This window comes from Oncorhynchus tshawytscha, unplaced genomic scaffold, assembly GCF_018296145.1.
Source record: "Oncorhynchus tshawytscha isolate Ot180627B unplaced genomic scaffold, Otsh_v2.0 Un_contig_2834_pilon_pilon, whole genome shotgun sequence".
Classification (NCBI taxonomy): Eukaryota; Metazoa; Chordata; class Actinopteri; order Salmoniformes; family Salmonidae; genus Oncorhynchus; species Oncorhynchus tshawytscha.
This window is the reverse complement of record NW_024609132.1, coordinates 24073-46551: the sequence shown is the minus strand read 5'-3', so window position 1 is coordinate 46551 and position 22479 is coordinate 24073. Positions and strand designations below refer to the sequence as shown.

Below are 22479 nucleotides of genomic sequence, written 5' to 3'. Positions count from 1 at the left end.
TGTGTATCCCTTATGGCCTCTAATGTATTCTATATGTATCCCTTATGGCCTCTAATGTAGTCTATATGTATCCCTTATGGCCTCTAATGTAGTCTATGTGTCCCTTATGGCCTCTAATGTAGTCTATGTATCCCTTATGGCCTCTAATGTAGTCATATGTAAGGCCCTTTGGCCTCTAATGTAGTCTATGGATCCCTTATGGCTTCTAATGTAGTCTGGCTTCTAATGTAGTCTATATGTATCCCTTATGGCCTCTAATGTAGCTCTATTTAATGTGTTAATCAATGTAGTCTATGTAACAGTTCCCTTATGGCCTCTAATGTGTCAATGTGGCTTCTAATGGTAATTTCTGAATGTAGTCTACATGTGTCCCTTATGGCCTTTAATGTAGTCTATGTGGCTCTAATGTAGTCTATATGTGTCCCTTATGGCCTCTAATGTAGTCTTTCAAAGCCGCAAAGGCCTCTATCTGCTATCATATACCACACCCCTATGGCCTCTAATGTAGTCTATGTGTCATGGCAATGTAGTCTATGTGTCCCTTATGGCCTCTAATGTAGTCAGAAACCACCCAGCCTCACACATGAAACCTGTGTCCCGTACCACACACAGAAACCACAAAGCCTTTGGCCTCACACAGAAACCACCACGGCCACACACAGAAACCACCCGGCCTCACACAGAAACCACCCGGCCTCACACAGAAACCACCCGGCCACACACAGAAACCACCCGGCCTCACACAGAAACCACCCGGCCTCACACAGAAACCACAGAAACCACCCGGCCTCACACACAAAACCACCCGGCCTCACACAGAAACCACCCGGCCTCACACAGAAACCACCCGGCCTCACACACAGAAACCACCCGGCCTCACACACAGAAACCACCCAGCCTCACACACAGAAACCACCCGGCCACACACACACAGAAACCACCCAGCCTCACACACACAGAAACCACCCAGCCTCACACACACAGATCCACCTCTACGCAGACGACACCATTCTATATACTTCCGGCCCGTCCTTGGACACTGCGCTATCTAACCTCCAAACGAGCTTCAATGCCATACAACACTCCTTCCGTGGCCTCCAACTGCTCTTAAACGCTAGTAAAACCAAATGCATGCTTTTCAACCGTTCGCTGCCTGCACCCGCACGCCTGACCAGCATCACCACCCTGGATGGTTCCGACCTTGAATATGTGGACATCTATAAGTACCTAGGTGTCTGGCTAGACTGTAAACTCTCCTTCCAGACTCATATCAAACATCTCCAATCGAAAATCAAATCAAGAATCGGCTTTCTATTCCGCAACAAAGCCTCCTTCACTCACGCCGCCAAACTTACCCTAGTAAAACTGACTATCCTACCAATCCTCGACTCGGCGATGTCATCTACAAAATTGCTTCCAACACTCTACTCAGCAAACTGGATGCAGTTTATCACAGTGCCATCCGTTTTGTCACTAAAGCACCTTATACCACCCACCACTGCGACTTGTATGCTCTAGTCGGCTGGCCCTCGGTACATATTCGTCGCCAGACCCACTGGCTCCAGGTCATCTACAAGTCCATGCTAGGTAAAGCTCCGCCTTATCTCAGTTCACTGGTCACGATGGCAACACCCATCCGTAGCACGCGCTCCAGCAGGTGTATCTCACTGATCATCCCTAAAGCCAACACCTCATTTGGCCGCCTTTCATTCCAGTTCTCTGCTGCCTGTGACTGGAACGAATTGCAAAAATCGCTGAAGTTGGAGACTTTTATCTCCCTCACCAACTTCAAACATCTGCTATCTGAGCAGTTAACCGATCGCTGCAGCTGTACAGTCTATCGGTAAATAGCCCACCCATTTTTACCTACCTCATCCCCATACTGTTTTTATTTATTTACTTTTCTGCTCTTTTGCACACCAATATCTCTACCTGTACATGACCATCTGATCATTTATCACTCCAGTGTTATTAATCTGCAAAATTGTAATTATTCGCCTACCTCCTCATGCCTTTTGCACACAATGTATATAGACTCCCCCTTTGTTTTCTACTGTGTTATTGACTTGTTAATTGTTTACTCCATGTGTAACTCTGTGTTGTCTGTTCACACTGCTATGCTTTATCTTGGCCAGGTCGCAGTCGCAAATGAGAACTTGTTCTCAACTAGCCTACCTGCTTAAATAAAGGTGAAATAAAAAATAAATAAAACAGAAACCACCCAGCCTCACACACACAGAAACCACCCAGCCTCACACACACAGAAACCACCCGGCCACACACACACACCACCACCCGCCACACACACACACAACCAGCCAACCACACCAACCAGCCACACACACACACCAACCAGCCACACACACACACCAACCAGCCACACACACACACCAACCAGCCACACACACACACCAACCAGCCACACACCAACCAGCACACAACCAGCCACACACACACACCAACCAGCCACACACACACACCAACCAGCCACACACACACACCAACCAGCCACACACACACACCAACCAGCCACACACACACACCAACCAGCCACACACACACACAACCAGCCACACACACACACCAACCAGCCACACACAGAAACAACCAGCCACACACAGAAACCACCCAACACAAACCACCCAACACACAGAAGTTATCAAAAGCTTGTTTTTTAATTCAACAAATTGACATCTTTCAGCGAGGTGTTTGGTTAAGAAAATAGAGGGACGAAAATAAATGACAGAAGATGAGGGTTGTTTATGATCATCATGACTACGAAGGAAAGAACGGGTAAAGGGAGATGAACAAGAGATCTCTGAGCATGATCAACTACAACAGTGCTCTGAGGGAGAGAGAGAGAGGACAGAGGGAGATGGAGGGACTCTTCATCACTCCATGGTGTCCTGGTTCTCCTGGTCTCCTCCCAACAGAGGGAGAGAGATGAGAGGAGAGGGAGAGGAGGGTGTTCTCTTCATCACTCCATGGTGTCCTGGTTCTCCTGGTCTCTCCTGGTGAAGAGGGACTCCTCCCACTCCATGGTGTCCTGGTTCTCCTGGTCTCCTCCCAGACAGAGAGAGAGATGAAGAGGGACAGAGGGAGAGGAGGGTGTTCTCTTCATGTCACTCCATGGTGTCCTGTGTCCTCTCCTGGTCTCCTCCCATGTAGACAGAGAGAGAGATCACTCCATGAAGAGGGACAGAGGGAGAGGAGGGTGTTCTCTTCATCACTCCATGGTGTCCTGGTTCTCCTGGTCTCCTCCCACGTAGACAGAGAGAGAGAGAGATGAAGAGGGACAGAGGGAGAGGAGGGTGTTCTCTTCATCACTCCATGGTGTCCTGGTTCTCCTGGTCTCCTCCCACGTAGACAGAGAGAGAGAGATGAAGAGGGACAGAGGGAGAGGAGGGTGTTCTCTTCATCACTCCATGGTGTCCTGGTTCTCCTGGTCTCCTCCCACGTAGACAGAGAGAGAGAGAGATGAAGAGGGACAGAGGAAGAGGGACAGAGGGAGAGATGAGGGTGTTCTCTTCATCACTCCATGGTGTCCTTGGTTCTCCTGGTCTCCTCCCACGTAGACAGAGAGAGAGGTGTCCTGGTTCTCCTGGTCTCCTCCCACGTAGACAGAGAGAGAGAGAGATGATGAAGAGGGACAGAGGGAGAGGAGGGTGTTCTCTTCATCACTCCATGGTGTCCTGGTTCTCCTGGTCTCCTCCCAGAGAGAGAGATGAAGAGGGACAGAGGGAGAGAGAGGGTGTTCTCTTCATCACTCCATGGTGTCCTGGTTCTCCTGGTCTCCTCCCATGTAGAGAGAGAGAGAGATGAAGAGGGACAGAGGGAGAGGAGGGTGTTCTCTTCATCACTCCATGGTGTCCTGGTTCTCCTGGTCTCCTCCCATGTAGACAGAGAGAGAGAGATGAAGAGGGACAGAGGGAGAGGAGGGTGTTCTCTTCATCACTCCATGGTGTCCTGGTTCTCCTGGTCTCCTCCCAGACAGTAGACAGAGAGAGGTGTCCTGGTTCTCCTGGTCTCCTCCCATGAGATGAAGAGGGGGACAGAGGGAGAGGAGGGTGTTCTCTTCATCACTCCATGGTGTCCTGGTTCTCCTGGTCTCCTCCCATGTAGACAGAGAGAGAGAGATGAAGAGGGACAGAGGGAGAGGAGGGTGTTCTCTTCATCACTCCATGGTGGTCCTGGTTCTCCTGGTCTCCTCCCATGTCATCACTGGGTTCCTTGCCCTCCCATTGCTCCTCTTGCTCTTCTTGTGTTTGTGTCTCCTGTGACCGTCTCCTTCTTCACTATCATGTCTCCTCCTGCTGCTACTGCTCAGAGTGAGAAAGAGGGGAGGGAGAGAGACAGAGTGAGAGACAGAGGGAGAGAGACAGAGGGAGAGAGAGACAGAGTGAGAGAGAGACAGAGAGAGAGAGAGTGAGAGACAGAGTGAGAGAGAGACAGAGAGAGAGGTGAGAGACAGAGTGAGAGACAGAGAGAGAGAGACTCCATGGTGTCCTGGTTCTCCTGGTCTCCTCCCAGAGACAGAGAGAGAGTGAGAGACAGAGTGAGAGAGAGACAGAGAGAGAGAGTGAGAGACAGAGAGAGAGAGACAGAGAGAGGACAGGAGGGAGACAGAGAGAAGAGAGACAGAGAGAGAGAGACAGAGAGGGGAGAGACAGAGTGAGAGAGAGACAGAGAGAGAGAGTGAGAGACAGAGTGAGAGAGAGACAGAGAGAGAGAGAGGACAGAGGGAGAGGAGGGTGAGAGACAGAGTGAGAGAGAGACAGAGAGAGAGAGTGAGAGACAGAGTGAGAGAGAGACAGAGAGAGAGAGTGAGAGACAGAGTGAGACAGAGACAGAGAGAGACAGAGAGAGAGACAGAGTGAGAGAGAGACAGAGAGAGAGAGAGAGAGAGAGAGAGAGTGAGAGACAGAGAGAGAGAGAGACAGAGAGGAGAGAGACAGAGACAGAGAGAGAGACAGGAGAGAGAGGAGAGAGACAGAGAGGAGAGACAGGAGAGAGACAGGAGAGAGAGAGAGACAGAGAGGAGAGACAGGAGAGAGACAGGAGAGAGAGAGAGACAGAGAGGAGAGACAGGAGAGAGAGAGAGACAGAGAGGAGAGAGAGACAGAGAGAGAGAAAAGGAAGACAGTTCTGATTCTGATACAACAAAGAGGTGAAATAATGTGTGTGTGAGAGAGAGTGAGTGAGTGCGGGGCGTACCTGCGTGATGACTTGTGTCTCCCCTCCTCCTTCTCTCTGTGTCTTCTCTCTCTGTGTCTCTCCTCCTTCTCACGGCTCGACCTGTCTCTGTGGCGCTCGCCGCCTCCACCACCACGCTCACCACCACTCCCACGGTCACCGCCACGCTCCCCCCCTCCACGGTCACCTCCGCGGTCTACTCCGCCACGCTCCCCCCCTCCACGGTCACCTCCTCCGCGGTCACCGCCGCTGTAGCCACGCTCCGCTTGGTACTCCCGGTAACCACGGTACCGCTCCTCGTCACTATGGAGACCAGACAGAATATCTCATTGGACGCTGGACAGTGACATGACTAATCATCTTTTCTGATTGAAACAACTCACTGTTCAATCTGGTCGTTGTTAAACAGATCTTTTCTGATTGGACAGTGAGATGAGTTGTGTCAATCTGTCGGTCGTTGTAGGGGGCAGTATTTTCATGTCTCATGTCTGGATGAAAAGCGTGCCCAAAGTAAAGTGCCTGTTACTCCGGCCCAGAAGCTAGGGTATGCATATAATTGGTAGATTTGGATAGAAAACACTCTAAAGTTTATGAAACTGTTCAAATAATGTCTGTGAGTATAACAGAACTGATATGGCAGACGAAACCCAGAGGACAAACCATTAAAAAAAAAAAAAAAAATTCAGCCTACCACTGTTTTCAATGTCTTTCATGTTTTTTACGAGGCGAAGTCCTCCCAGATTGCAGTTCCTAGGGCTTCCACTAGATGTCAACAGTCTTTAGAAAGAGATTCAGGCTGAGTTTTGGAAAAATGAGCAAGAAGTTGTAGTTTTTCTAAGAGGCTCGCATTTTGGCTGTAGTGTTTCCACGTGTGTTTTGTTATTTATCTCCGGTAATGAACATACTATTCTCTGTCTTAAATTTGATCGTTTATTTACTTATTAGGGTACCTGAGGTTTGATTATTAAACGTTGTTTTGATAAGTTTATTAGTAACGTTTGGGATTCATTTTGTATGCATTTTGATGGAGGGAAACTGGGTGGATTATTGACTGAAGCTCGACCAGCTAAACTGAGTTTTTATGGATATAAAGAAGGACTTTATCGAACAAAAGGACCATTTGTGATGTAACTGGGACCTATTGGAGTGTCAACAGAAGAAGATCTTCAAAGGTAAGGCATTTATTATATTACTATTTCTGACTTTCGTGTCGCACCTGCCTGGTTGAAAACTGTTTTCATGCTTTTGTAAGCGGGGCGCTGTCCTCAGATAATTGCGTGGTGTGCTTTCGATGTAAAGCCTTTTTGAAATCTGACACAGCGGCTGGACTAACAATAATTAATTAACAAGAAGTTAAGCTTTACTTTGATGTATAACACTTGTATTTACATGAATGTTAAATATTTATATTTCTGTCATTTGAATTTCACGCTCTGTAATGTCACAGGATGTTGGCCAGGTGGGACGCTACCGTCCAGCCTGCCCATAAGAAGTTAAACAGATCTTTTCTGATTGGACAGTGAGATGAGGTGTGCCAATCTGTTGGTCGTTGGCTACTAAAACAATTGGATACCACGAAATTGGGGAGAAAAGGGAGTAAAATTCAAAATAAAATAAATAAAATAAAAATATATATTAAAAAAAGAATGTGCTGTATGCGCACTCCACAGCTAGCTATCGTATTCAATATGTTTCTATAGCTCAACTGGTTTGTGCCTTGCCAAGGAATGCGTTCACTTGTGTTAGCGAGCAGAGGACCACTGGTCCGAGCCCGGTACTGGGACAGGGACAGTGGGGGAAGATATACTGTTAGAACACTGCCGCCCGCGTCGCCCTCGACTAACCCGCTGTCGCCCGCGTCGTCCTCGACTAACCCGCTGTCGCCCGCGCGTCGTCCTCGACTAACCCGCTGTCGCCTGCGCGTCGTCCTCCTGACTAACCCTCTGACGCCTGTCGTCGTCGACTAACCCGCTGTCGCCCGCGCGTCATCCGACTAACCCGCTGTCGCCCTCGACTAACCCGCTGTCCCGCCCGCCGACTAACCCGCTGTCGCCCTCGACTAACCCGCTGTCGCCCTCGACTAACCCGCTGTCGCCCACCCGACTAACCCGCTGTCGCCCACGACTAACCCGCTGTCGCTGTCGCCCACCCGCTAACCCGCTGTCGCCCTCGACTAACCCGCTGTCGCCCTAACCCGCTGTCGTCCTCGAAACCCGCTGTCGCCCAACGCTGTCGTCCGCTGTCGCTGTCCCTCGACTAACCCGCTGTCGTCGCCCCGCGCCCGCTGTCCTCGACTAACCCGCTGTCGTCCTCGACTAACCCGCTGTCGTCCGACTAACCCGCTGTCGCCCGCGACTAACCCGCTGTCGTCGCCCTCGACTAACCCGCTGTCGCCCGCGACAACCCGCTGTCGTCCTCGACTAACCCGCTGTCGCCCGCGACAACCCGCTGTCCCGCTGCCCGCGACAACCCGCTGTCGCCCGTCCTCGACTAACCCGCTGTCGCCCGCGCGTCGTCCTCGACTAACCCTGCGCGTCGTCCTCGACCCCTGTCGCCTGCGACTAACCCGCTGTCGCCGTCCGACTAACCCGCTGTCGCCCGCGCGTCGTCCTCGACTAACCCGCTGTCGTCCTCGGCTAACCCGCTGTCGTCCGCTGTCGCCCGCTGTCGTCCAACCCGCTGTCGTCCGCGCGTCGTCCGACTAACCCGCTGTCGCCCGCGCGTCGTCCTCGACTAACCCGCTGTCTGTCGCCTGCGCGTCCCTCGACTAACCCGCTGTCGCCACGCGTCGTCCGACTAACCCGCTGTCGCCCTCGACTAACCCGCTGTCTGCCCGCCCAACCCGCTGTCGTCCTCGGCTAACCCGCTGTCGCCCGACAACCCGCTGTCGTCCTCGACTAACCCGCTGTCGCCCGACGCTGTCGTCCTCGACTAACCCGCTGTCGCCCGCGCGTCGTCCTCGACTAACCCGCTCGCCCTCGCCCCGCCGTCGCCCTCGACTAACCCGCTGTCGCCTAACCCGCGTCGTCCTCGACTAACCCGCTGTCGCCCTCGACTAACCCGCTGTCGCCCGTCGTCCTCGACTAACCCGCTGTCGCCTGCGCGTCGACTAACCCGCTCGTCCGCGCGTCCCTCGACTAACCCGCTGTCGTCCTCGACTAACCCGCTGTCGCCCGCGACTAACCCGCTGTCGCCCGCCCGCGTCGTCCTCGACCACCCGCCGTAACCCGCTGTCGCCCGCGCGTCGTCCAACGACCACCCGCCGTCGCCCGCGCGTCGTCCGACCACTACCCGCCCGCTGTCGTCCCCTCGACCAACCCGCTGTCGCCCTCGACCAACCCGCCGTCGCCCGCTAACCAACCCGCTGTCGCCCTCGACCAACCCGCTGTCGCCCTCGACTAACCCGCTGTCGCCCTCGACTAACCCGCCCGCCGTCGCCCGCGCGTCGACCAACCCGCCGTCGCCCGCGCGTCGCCTCGACCAACCCGCTGTCGCCCGCGCGTCGCCCTCGACCAACCCGCTGTCGCCCTCGCCTCGACCAACCCGCCGTCGCCCGCGCGTCCTCGACCAACCCGCTGCCCGCGCGTCGCCCTCGACCAACCCGCCGTCGCCCGCGCGACCAACCCGCTGTCGCCCGCGCGTCGCCCTCGACCAACCCGCCGTCGCCCGCGCGCCTCGACCAACCCGCCGTCGCCCGCGCGTCGCCTCGACCAACCCGCTGTCGCCCTCGCGTCGTCCTCGACCAACCCGCTGTCGCCAACCCGCCGTCGCCCGCGCGCGTCCCTCGACCAACCCGCTGTCGCCCGCCAGCCCGCGCCCGCGCGCCCTCGACCAACCCGCCGTCGCCCGCGCCCAACCCGCCGTCGCCCGCGCGTCGCCCTCGACCAACCCGCCCCGTCGCCCTCGACCAACCCGCCGTCGCCCGCGTCGACCAACCCGCCGTCGCCCTCGACCAACCCGCCGTCGCCCTCGACCAACCCGCCGTCGCCCGCGTCGTCGACCAACCAACCCGCCGTCGCCCGCGCGACCACCAACCCGCCGTCGCCCGCGCGTCGACCGACCACCCGCCGTCGCCCGCGCGTCGCCCTCGACCAACCCGCCGTCGCCCGACCAACCCGCCGTCGCCCTCGACCAACCCGCCGTCGCCCTCGACTAACCCGCCGTCGCCCTCGCCCAACCCGCCGTCGCCCAACCCGCCGTCGCCCAACCCGCCGTCGCCCAACCCGCCGTCGCCCAACCCGCCGTCGCCCACCCGCCGTCGCCCACCCGCCGTCGCCCTCGACTAACCCATTGTGGCCTCGTCGCCCTCGACCAACCTGTTGTAAGCCATAGTGGAGGGGCTGTGCTCTCGCTCTCTCTCCCTCTCATGTGGTCTCTCCCTGGGTCTCTCTCTCTCCTTCTCCCTCTTGTCCTCCCGTCTGGGTCCTGGTCCTGGTCCCGGTCCTGATGGGTAGTAGTACAGTAAAGAACATCAGGTCAGACTGATTGATTGGTTATTGATTGACAGGTTGATTGGTTGATCACTAGTAAAAAACAGCTGAAACCCCAAAACAGTTTGTAGAGGCGCTGACTAACAGAGAGTAAGGCTGGGATTCAATCTGATCCTGCTTCGTCAGCTATGACCCTTTTAAAAGGCAATGTTCCTGTGTTCACGGAGACCGTAGTCACGGTAACCGCTGCATAGGTCAGCTCAATCAGATATGACCTTTAAATTCTGCTATTACACAGATCTACCGCTGATCACATTAAATAAATACATTGTCTATACCACCCTCCTGTTTCGGTTTACCTGGAGGGTAGACTGGTTTACCTGGAGGGTAGCAGTACTATTGTTTAGACTGGTTTACCTGGAGGGTAGACTGGTTTACCTGGAGGGTAGCAGTACTACTGTTTAGACTGGTTTACCTGGAGGGTAGCAGTACTACTGTTTAGACTGGTTTACCTCGAGGGTAGCAGTACTGCTGTTTAGACTGGTTTACCTGGAGGGTAGCAGTACTACTGTTTAGACTGGTTTACCTGGAGGGTAGCAGTACTATTGTTTAGACTGGTTTACCTGGAGGGTAGCAGTACTATTGTTTAGACTGGTTTACCTGGAGGGTAGACTGGTTTACCTGGAGGGTAGCAGCACTACTGTTTAGACTGGTTTACCTGGAGGGTAGCAGTACTGCTGTTTAGACTGGTTTACCTGGAGGGTAGCAGTACTACTGTTTAGACTGGTTTACCTGGAGGGTAGCAATACTACTGTTTAGACTGGTTTACCTGGAGGGTAGCAGTACTATTGTTTAGACTGGTTTACCTGGAGGGTAGACTGGTTTACCTGGAGGGTAGCAGTACTACTGTTTAGACTGGTTTACCTGGAGGGTAGCAGTACTACTGTTTAGACTGGTTTACCTGGAGGGTAGCAGTACTATTGTTTAGACTGGTTTACCTGGAGGGTAGACTGGTTTACCTGGAGGGTAGCAGTACTACTGTTTAGACTGGTTTACCTGGAGGGTCGCAGTACTACTGTTTAGACTGGTTTACCTGGAGGGTAGCAGTACTGCTGTTTAGACTGGTTTACCTGGAGGGTAGCAGTACTATTGTTTAGACTGGTTTACCTGGAGGGTAGACTGGTTTACCTGGAGGGTAGCAGTACTACTGTTTAGACTGGTTTACCTGGAGGGTAGCAGTACTACTGTTTAGACTGGTTTACCTCGAGGGTAGACGGGTTTACCTGGAGGGTAGCAGTACTACTGTTTAGACTGCTTTACCTGGAGGGTAGCAGTACTATTGTTTAAACTGGTTTACCTGGAGGGTAGCAATACTACTGTTTAAACTGGTTTACCTGGAGGGTAGACTGTTTACCTGGTTTAGACTGGTTTACCTGTTTAGACTGGTTTACCTGGAGGGTAGTAGTCCCACTGTTTAGACTGGTCCATCATGGAGGCCATGGAGTCACCACACCTGGCATAGGAGGAGGTCCATCATGGAGACAAAGAGGCCAAGGAGACACCACACCTGGCATGAGGAGGAGGGTAGCCACCTGGAGACAAAGAGGAGAAGGATATACTGTAGTGATATACTGTAGTGTGGATGAGGAGGAGGAGGGTAGCCACCTGGAGACAGAGACATTATAGTAGTGAAGAGTATGAGGATATACTGTAGTGATATACTGTAGTGATATACTGTAGTGATGAGGAGGATATACTGTAGTGATATACTGTAGTGACATACTGTAGTGATGAGGATATACTGTAGTGATATACTGTAGTGACATACTGTAGTGATGAGGATATACTGTAGTGATATACTGTAGTGATGAGGATATACTGTAGTGATATACTGTGAGGAGGATATAATGTAGTGATATACTGTAGTGGAGAGGAGGAGGATATAATGTAGTGATATACTGTCGTGTTGAGGATATACTGTAGTGATATACTGTAGTGAGGAGGAGGATATACTGTAGTGATATACTGTAGTGGAGAGGATGAGGATATACTGTAGTGATATACTGTCGTGTTGAGGATATACTGTAGTGATATACTGTGAGGAGGATATAATGTAGTGATATACTGTAGTGATATACTGTAGTGGAGAGGAGGAGGATATAATGTAGTGATATACTGTCGTGTTGAGGATATACTGTAGTGATATTGTCGTGTTGAGGATATACTGTAGTGATATACTGTGAGGAGGATATAATGTAGTGATATACTGTCGTGTTGAGGATATACTGTAGTGATATACTGTAGTGGAGAGGAGGAGGATATAATGTAGTGATATACTGTCGTGTTGAGGATATACTGTAGTGATATTCTGTAGTGGAGAGGAGGAGGATATAATGTAGTGATATACTGTCGTGTTGAGGATATACTGTAGTGATATTCTGTAGTGGAGAGGAGGAGGATATAATGTAGTGATATACTGTCGTGTTGAGGATATACTGTAGTGATATTCTGTAGTGGAGAGGAGGATATAATGTAGTGATATACTGTAGTGATATACTGTAGTGGAGAGGATGAGGATATACTGTAGTGATATACTGTCGTGTTGAGGATATACTGTAGTGATATACTGTAGTGATATACTGTGAGGAGGATATAATGTAGTGATATACTGTAGTGATATACTGTAGAGGAGTAGGAGGAGGATATACTGTAGTGATATACTGTAGGATATACTGTGAGGAGGATATACTGTAGTGATATACTGTAGTGATGAGGATATACTGTAGTGATATACTGTAGTGATATACTGTAGTGATATACTGTGAGGATATAATGTAGTGATATACTGTCGTGTTGAGGATATACTGTAGTGATATACTGTAGTGGAGAGGAGGAGGATATAATGTAGTGATATACTGTCGTGTTAAGGATATACTGTAGTGATATTCTGTAGTGGAGAGAGGAGGATATACTGTAGTGATATACTGTAGTGATATACTGTGAGTGAGGATATACTGTAGTGATGAGGATATACTGTAGTGATATACTGTAGTGATATACTGTAGTGATATACTGTAGTGATATACTGTGAGGAGGAGGATATACTGTAGTGATGTACTGTGAGGAGGAGGAGGATATACTGTAGTGATATACTGTAGTGAGGAGGAGGATATACTGTAGTGATATACTGTAGTGATATACTGTAGTGACATACTGTAGTGATGAGGACATACTGTAGTGATATACTGTAGTGATATACTGTAGTGATATACTGTAGTGATGAGGACATACCTGTCATAGGAGGAGGGAAACCACCTGAGGGACAATAAACATGATCGATTATTACAATATTGTGTGTGTACATATGAGTGTGTACCCACCTAAAACACCTTCCATGTCTATAGCAGATACCCATACATCAGGGTTGTTGTCCAACATCAGTGTGTAGCTACCTAAAACACCTTCCATGTCTATAGCAGATACCCATACATCAGGGTTGTTGTCCAACATCAGGGCTGTTTTCCAAAATCACCTTCCATGTCTATAGCAGATTTCCAACATCAGGGTTGTTTCCAACATCAGGGCTGTTTTCCAACATCAGGGCTGTTTTCCATCATAATGATGTTTGTTTCCAACATAATGATGTTTGTTTCAAATACTGGTATCGTACCGGCCCTAATATCAATCAAACTTTGGATCAAGTTCATAAATGGGTGCTTCCCAACTGGAGCCCTATATAGTGCACTACTTTAGACCAGAGCCCTATGACACCCTATTCCCTATATAGTGCACTACTTTAGACCAGAGCCCTATGACACCCTATTCCCTATATAGTGCACTACTTTAGACCAGAGCCCTATGACACCCTATTCCCTATATAGTGCACTACTTTAGACCAGAGCCCTATGGCACCCTATTCCCTATATAGGGCACTACTTTTGACCACAGCCCTATCGACCCTGCTTAAAAGAAATGCATTATATTAGGCCAGATTGTGTCCCATTGGGACTCATCCTATTTATCTTGTTAAATGAAGCCCATGGATTGATTTAATACCATTTAATATAGTAATAACTTATTATTAATTGAAAGTGATTGAGAGTGAGGCTACATCGGAAATGGCACCTTAGTCAACGGTAGCGCACTACATAGGGAATAGGGATCCATTTTGGACAGACTTATATATAATATAATATTGATTGAAAGTGATAGTGTGTGTTGTCGCCCCCTACCTGTGGGGAAGGGGTATGGTGGAACGGGACGAACATCATATCCACCTGGATGCCCACTGCTATAAAAAAATATTTAAAAAATAAAAAAGTTAAATATATCAAAGTCGTCATGATCATTTTAACCAATACTTTAGATGCCATTTACATATTGATCCAATCAATCATATTAAATGGATATTTCAGGATTCTGGTAATGATGCTCTTTATCCACTTCCCCAGAGTCAGATGGACTCGTGGACACCATGTTTATGTCTCTGTGTCCAGCATGAAGGACGTTAGAGGTGGTATTCGTGAGCCAATGTTAAATAGAGTTAGCGCGTTGACTGGAAGTCGATGGGTATCTACTAGCATGCTATAGCAGATACCCATAGCATGCTATAGCAGATACCCATAGCATGCTATAGCAGATACCCATAGCATGCTATAGCAGATACCCATAGCATGCTATAGCAGATACCCATAGCATGCTATAGCAGATACCCATAGCATGCTATAGCAGATACCCATAGCATGCTATAGCAGATACCCATAGCATGCTATAGCAGATACCCATAGCATGCTATAGCAGATACCCATAGCATGCTATAGCAGATACCCATAGCATGCTATAGCAGATACCCATAGCATGCTATAGCAGATACCCATAGCATGCTATAGCAGATACCCATAGCATGCTATAGCAGATACCCATAGCATGCTATAGCAGATACCCATAGCATGCTTGAAAATAAAAGAGAGCCGCACACTCCGATGCAATCATTTAATTACCAACGTTTCGACAGCCAAGCTGTCTTCATCAGGGTATAATCACAAACACTGCGGGATGACTCGTTTATATAGTGTCAAAAGACACAGGTGTCTGTAATCATGGCCAAGAGTGGCCTAATATCATTGGTTAATAATCAAATATTATACTGTCATACAAAGAACAGCATACAAACAAATGGATAGCATGCTAGCAGATACCCATAGCATGCTAGCAGATACCCATAGACTTCCAGTCAACAGATCAGAATTGGGTTGCCTGTGTAAACGCTGCCTTAGATCTCTACAAGTACATAGGAGGGGAGAGGCAAGGGCTCAATCTATCCATGTCTACAAGGTAGAGCTGTGGAGGTGTCTTACCTGTCCAAGGTGGGGATGAGAGAGGGAGGGGGCCGCTGGGAGGAGGGAAACCTGCACACACACACAGTGTTACTATTAAGACACACACAGACACATTATAACTGTTGAGTTTATACCACATTATGACATCACCACACTGACACATTCTACCTGTTGAGTCTGTACCACATTATGACATCACCACACTGACACATTCTAACTGTTGAGTCTATACCACATTATGACTATGACATCACCACACTGACACATTCTAACTGTTGAGTCTGTACCACATTATGACATCACCACACTGAAACATTCTAACTGTTGAGTCTGTACCACATTATGACTATGACATCACCACACTGAAACATTCTAACTGTTGAGTCTGTACCACATTATGACATCACCACACTGACACATTCTAACTGTTGAGTCTGTACCACATTATGACTATGACATCACCACACCACACATTCTACCTGTTGAGTCTATACCACATTATGACATCTCCACACTGACACATTCCAACTGTTGAGTCTATACCACATTATGACATTACCACACTGACACATTCTACTGTTGAGTCTATACCACATTATGACAGACACATTCTAACTGTTGAGTCTATACCACATTATGACATCACCACACTGACACATTCTAACTGTTGAGTCTATACCACATTATGACATCACCACACTGACACATTCTAACTGTTGAGTCTGTACCACATTATGACTATGACATCACCACACCGACACATTATAACTGTTGAGTCTGTACCACATTATGACTATGACATCACCACACATTCTGACTGTTGAGTCTGTACCGCATTATGACTATGACATCACCACACCACACATTCTACCTGTTGAGTCTATACCACATTATGACATCTCCACACTGACACATTCCAACTGTTGAGTCTATACCACATTATGACATTACCACACTGACACATTCTAACTGTTGAGTCTATACCACATTATGACATCACCACACTGACACATTCTAACTGTTGAGTCTATACCACATTATGACATCACCACACTGACACATTCTAACTGTTGAGTCTATACCACATTATGACATCACCACACTGACACATTCTAACTGTTGAGTCTATACCACATTATGACATCACCACACTGACACATTCTAACTGTTGAGTCTATACCACATTATGACATCTCCACACTGACACATTCTAACTGTTGAGTCTATACCACATTATGACATCACCACACATTCTACCTGTTGTCTATACCGCATTATGACATCACCACACTGACACATTCTATCTGTTGAGTCTATACCACATTATGACATCATCACACTGATACATTCTAACTGTTGAGTCTATACCACAATATGACTATGACATCTCCACACTGACACATTCCAACTGTTGAGTCTATACCACATTATGACATCACCACACTGACACATTCTATCTGTTGAGTCTATACCACATTATGACATCATCACACTGATACATTCTAACTGTTGAGTCTATACCACATTATGACATCACCACACTGACACATTCTAACTGTTGAGTCTATACCACATTATACATCTCCACACTGACACATTCTAACTGAGTCTATACCACATTATGACATCACCACACTGACACATTCTAACTGTTGAGTCAATACCACATTGACATCACCACACTGACACATTCTAACTGAGTCTATAACAATATGAAATCCTGTATAGTATACCAATATGACATCACCAACTCTTGTTGTCTAGTCTTTCCCACATCATGAATGTCATTGTGTATTTTGTCTGGTACCAGTGAGTATAGTTGGGAGTATTGTTCTTACCAGGAGGAGGGACATTCATAGGTATTCCTAACAAATAAAAACAATTGTTAGCAAATTCCTCTCTGTGGGAAAGTTAAACAGGGTGAATATACAAATATATAAAAGGGAGAGAAAGTTAGAGCCTGGGAGAGAATGCAGGAGAGAAAGTTAGAGGGGGAGAGACAGAAAGCAGGCAGAGAGAGAAGAGGCAGGAGAGAGAGAGAGAGGAGGCAGAGAGAGAAGAGACAGAGAGAGAGAGGGAGAGAGAGAGAGACAGAGAGAGGGGGAGAGAGGAGACAGAGAGAGACAGAAAGAGAGACGGGGGGAGACAAGAGAGAGAGACAGAGAGCGAGAGAGGAGACAGAGACAGAGAGAGAGGGAGACAAGAGAGAGAGAGAGAGAGAGACAAGAGAGAGAGAGAGGGGAGACAAGAGAGAGAGAGAGACAAGAGAGAGAGAGAGAGACAAGAGAGAGAGAGGAGACAAGAGAGAGAGAGGAGACAAGAGAGAGAGAGAGAGACAAGAGAGAGAGAGAGGAGACAAGAGAGAGAGAGAGAGAGAGACAAGAGAGAGAGACAAGAGAGAGAGAGAGGAGACAAGAGAGAGAGAGGAGACAAGAGAGAGAGAGAGGAGACAAGAGAGAGAGAGAGAGACAAGAGAGAGAGAGAGGAGACAAGAGAGAGAGAGAGACGGGGGGAGAGAGGAGACAAGAGAGAGAGACGGGGGAGGAGACAAGAGAGAGAGAGAGGAGACAGAGAGAGAGAGAGACGGGGGGGGAGGAGAAAGAATGACAAAGTGAGAGAGGTGTAGACTTACTTGGTGGTGGGATGAGAGGGGGAGCCTGGCTGACGTTGGGAGGAGGGGGAAGGAATGGGGGAGGAGGGATGTTTGGGGGGAGGGGGCCGGGGGGGAAGAAGGGGGGCATCTTGTTGGGGTTTTGCTCAGCGTCCGACGACGAGTGTTCCGAAATCACCTAGACAACGAAGAAATGGCCAAATCACAACTGGGTATGTGATTCAACAGCCAACAGAACTTCTATGTAGGCCATGTCATTTCATGTGTTAGTGAAGGGTTGTCCCGACACCAGTATTACTACGATACCAGGCTAAAAAGTCCTTTACAAACCTGTTGAAAAGACTAAATAAAACTAAAATATGACTCTGGGTGTCAACATAAGGTTTTCATAACAGCAAGGAACTGTTTTCCTCAGGAAATTAAAGATGAGTTCCTGGAAGATTTAAAACTACCTCGATATTTATGTTTTTTAACTGACGTTTTGGACTCGATGTATGGCTCATTATTTTATTTAAATTAATAATATATACTTTTTCTGTTTAGTTCACATATTACACTGAGTTTACAAAACATTAAGAACAACTTCCTAAATATTGTGTGTGTGTGTGTGCGTGTGTGAGTATATATATACATGGGATGTTGTTTCCCTCCAGGTGTGTGTGTGTGTGTGTGTGTGTGTGTACCTGGATGTTGTTTCCCTCCAGGTGTGTGTGTGTGTGTGTGTGTGTGTCTGGATGTTGTGTGTGGTGTGTGTGTGTGTGTGTGTGTGTGTGTGTGTGTCTGGATGTTGTTTCCTTCCAGGTGTGTGTGTGTGTGTGTGTACCTGGATGTTGTTTCCCTCCAGGTTGTGTGTGTGTGTGTGTGTGTGTGTGTGTGTGTGTGTGTGTGTGTGTGTGTGTGTGTGTGTGTGTGTGTGTGTGTGTGTGTGTGTGTGTATATACCTGGATGTTGTTTCCCTCCAGGTTGTGTCTTCGTCGTCCCTCCACTCTGCTGATGGTAGCGGTCCCTCCTCCAATCACGTCGATCGTACCACTGGTCTTCCTGAACACAACCCCCCACCGTACAACATGAGTCACTCAGCAGACCATCTCCTCCGGAACAACAAACAGGAAGCTGTCACGACTAAGGGCCTTTTGGCTCAAGATGAGATGTTTCGCCTAGTTGGCTCTGGGATTCGAACAAGCAACCTTCCAACCACTAGACTACCTGCCGTCTACTCAGTCATTAACGACTAAGCCAACGCTCTTAACCACTAGACTACCTAACCACCACACCACAGACAGTTCGGGGTACCTAACCACCACACCACAGACAGATCTGTACCTAACCACCACACCACAGACAGCTCTGTACCTAACCACCACACCACAGACAGATCGGGGTACCTAACCACCACACCACAGACAGTTCGGGGTACCTAACCACCACACCACAGACAGATCGGGGTACCTAACCACCACACCACAGACAGTTCGGGGTACCTAACCACCACACCACAGACAGTTCGGGGTACCTAACCACCACACCACAGACAGATCGGGGTACCTAACCACCACACCACAGACAGATCGGGGTACCTAACCACCACACCACAGACAGTTCGGGGTACCTAACCACCACACCACAGACAGATCGGGGTACCTAACCACCACACCACAGACAGATCGGGTACCTAACCACCACACCACAGACAGATCGGGGTACCTAACCACCACACCACAGACAGATCGGGGTACCTAACCACCACACCACAGACAGATCGGGGTACCTAACCACCACACCACAGACAGATCGGGGTACCTAACCGCCACACCACAGACAGATCGGGGTACCTAACCGCCACACCACAGACAGCTCTGTACCTAACCGCCACACCACAGACAGATCGGGGTACCTAACCGCCACACCACAGACAGATCGGGGTACCTAACCGCCACACCACAGACAGATCGGGGTACCTAACCGCCACACCACAGACAGATCGGTACCTAACCGCCACACCACAGACAGATCGGTACCTAACCGCCACACCACAGACAGATCGGTACCTCACCACCACAGACAGATCGGGGTACCTAACCGCCACACCACAGACAGCTCTGTACCTAACCACCACACCACAGACAGATCGGGGTACCTAACCACCACACCACAGACAGATCGGGGTACCTAACCACCACACCACAGACAGATCGGGTTACCTAACCACCACACCACAGACAGATCGGGGTACCTAACCACCACACCACAGACAGATCGGGGTACCTAACCACCACACCACAGACAGATCGGGGTACCTAACCACCACACCACAGACAGATCGGGGTACCTAACCACCACACCACAGACAGATCGGGGTACCTAACCACCACACCACAGACAGATCGGGGTACCTAACCACCACACCACAGACAGATCGGGTACCTAACCACCACACCACAGACAGATCGGGGTACCTAACCACCACACCACAGACAGATCGGGGTACCTAACCACCACACCACAGACAGATCGGGTACCTAACCACCACACCACAGACAGATCGGGGTACCTAACCACCACACCACAGACAGATCGGGGTACCTAACCACCACACCACAGACAGATCGGGGTACCTAACCACCACACCACAGACAGATCGGGGTAACCACCACACCACAGACAGATCGGGGTACCTAACCACCACACCACAGACAGATCGGGGTACCTAACCGCCACACCACAGACAGATCGGTACCTAACCGCCAGACAGATCGGTACCTAACCGCCACACCACAGACAGATCGGTACCTCACCACCACAGACAGATCGGGGTACCTAACCGCCACACCACAGACAGATCAGTACCTAACCACCACCGACAGATCAGTACCTAACCACCACAGACAGATCGGTACCTAACCACCACACCACAGATCGGTGACAGGACACTAAAGTCAGAAAGGACAACACACAGCAGCACTAATACACACATAAGATGTAGAATCTGTTATTACATGTCTATAACATGGCTATCACCTGTCACACACACACGTGAGTCAATGTGCATACGTGTGTTGCATTTAAATGTGTTTACTGTTGCCAAGGTGATGACTCCCGTTAAACTTAACGTTGCCGCGGCGACAATTGTTGTCTACCACGTTGTGCCCTAACGACGTGACGCAACTACGACGTTTGTCACTAGTTTATCGGCCGAGGTAAATTAAAATGAGTTTATTTTGTGTTTTAAATAGCATCTGGACAAGACAGAATACTGTACATGGATGTATCAGTGTGTTGTTGTGATAAAGCCCCATCCCACTCAATACTGTACATGGATGTATCAGTGTGTTGTAGTGATAAAGCCCCATCCCACTGTACATGGATGTATCAGTGTGTTGTAGTGATAAAGCCCCATCCCACTGTACTGTACATGGATGTATCAGTGTGTTGTAGTGATAAAGCCCCATCCCACTGTACATGGATGTATCAGTGTTGTAGTGATAAAGCCCCATCCCACTCAATACTGTACATGGATGTATCAGTGTGTTGTAGTGATAAAGCCCCATCCCATGTATCAAGTGTGTTGTAGTGATAAAGCCCCATCCCATGTATCAGTGTGTTGTAGTGATAAAGCCCCATCCCATGTATCAGTGTGTTGTTGTGATAAAGCCCCATCCCATGTATCAGTGTGTTGTAGTGATAAAGCCCCATCCCATGTATCAGTGTGTTGTTGTGATAAAGCCCCATCCCATGTATCAGTGTGTTGTAGTGATAAAGCCCCATCCCATGTATCAGTGTGTTGTTGTGAACAAGCCCCATCCCATGTATCAGTGTGTTGTAGTGATAAAGCCCCATCCCATGTATCAGTGTGTTGTAGTGATAAAGCCCCATGCCATGTATCAGTGTGTTGTTGTGATAAAGCCCCATCCCATGTATCAGTGTGTTGTTGTGATAAAGCCCCATCCCATGTATCAGTGTGTTGTTGTGATAAAGCCCCATCCCATGTATCAGTGTGTTGTTGTGATAAAGCCCCATCCCACTCAATACTGTAGATGGATGTATCAGTGTGTTGTGATAAAGCCCCATCCCATGTATCAGTGTGTTGTAGTGATAAAGCCCCATCCCACTCAATACTGTACATGGATGTATCAGTGTGTTGTAGTGATAAAGCCCCATCCCATGTATCAGTGTGTTGTTGTGATAAAGCCCCATCCCACTCAATACTGTACATGGATATATCAGTGTGTTGTAGTGATAAAGCCCCATCCCACTCAATACTGTACATGGATGTATCAGTGTGTTGTAGTGATAAAGCCCCATCCCACTCAATACTGTACATGGATGTATCAGTGTGTTGTAGTGATAAAGCCCCATCCCCCACTCAATACTGTACATGGATGTATCAGTGTGTTGTTGTGATAAAGCCCCATCCCACCCCATCAATACTGTACATGGATGTATCAGTGTGTTGTAGTGATAAAGCCCCATCCCATGTATCAGTGTGTTGTAGTGAACAAGCCCCATCCCATCAATACTATACATGTGTATCAGTGTGTTGTAGTGATAAAGCCCCATCCCATGTATCAGTGTGTTGTAGTGATAAGCCCCAGCCCACTGTATACATCCCCATCAATACTATACATGGATGTATCAGTGTGTTGTAGTGATAAAGCCCCATCCCACTCAATACCAGTGTGTTGTAGTGATAAAGCATGGATGTATCAGTGTGTTGTAGTGATAAAGCCCCATCCCACTGTGGATGTATCAGTGTGTTGTTGTGAAAAGCCCCATCCCACTCAATACTATACATGGATGTATCAGTGTGTTGTTGTGATAAAGCCCCATCCCACTCAATACTATACATGGATGTATCAGTGTGTTGTAGTGATGTAAAGCCCCATCCCATCCTGTACATGGATGTATC

At 48.9% G+C, this 22479-nt stretch overlaps 1 protein-coding gene across 1 annotated transcript in view; it reads right to left on the bottom strand.

Moving 5' to 3' along the window:
• Positions 1-4079: 4079 nt before the first annotated feature.
• LOC121844320 (pre-mRNA 3'-end-processing factor FIP1-like) overlaps positions 4080-22479 on the bottom strand; it is a 31729-nt gene continuing 13329 nt past the window's right edge. Inside the window, 15 exon segments of the mRNA XM_042314257.1 lie at positions 4080-4103; positions 4179-4238; positions 4241-4319; positions 5215-5496; positions 8941-9361; positions 9481-9618; positions 11075-11116; positions 11119-11136; positions 12915-12938; positions 13856-13914; positions 14981-15014; positions 15017-15031; positions 16801-16827; positions 17595-17751; positions 18515-18614. Coding sequence (XP_042170191.1) covers positions 4080-4103; positions 4179-4238; positions 4241-4319; positions 5215-5496; positions 8941-9361; positions 9481-9618; positions 11075-11116; positions 11119-11136; positions 12915-12938; positions 13856-13914; positions 14981-15014; positions 15017-15031; positions 16801-16827; positions 17595-17751; positions 18515-18614 — 1480 coding nt within the window.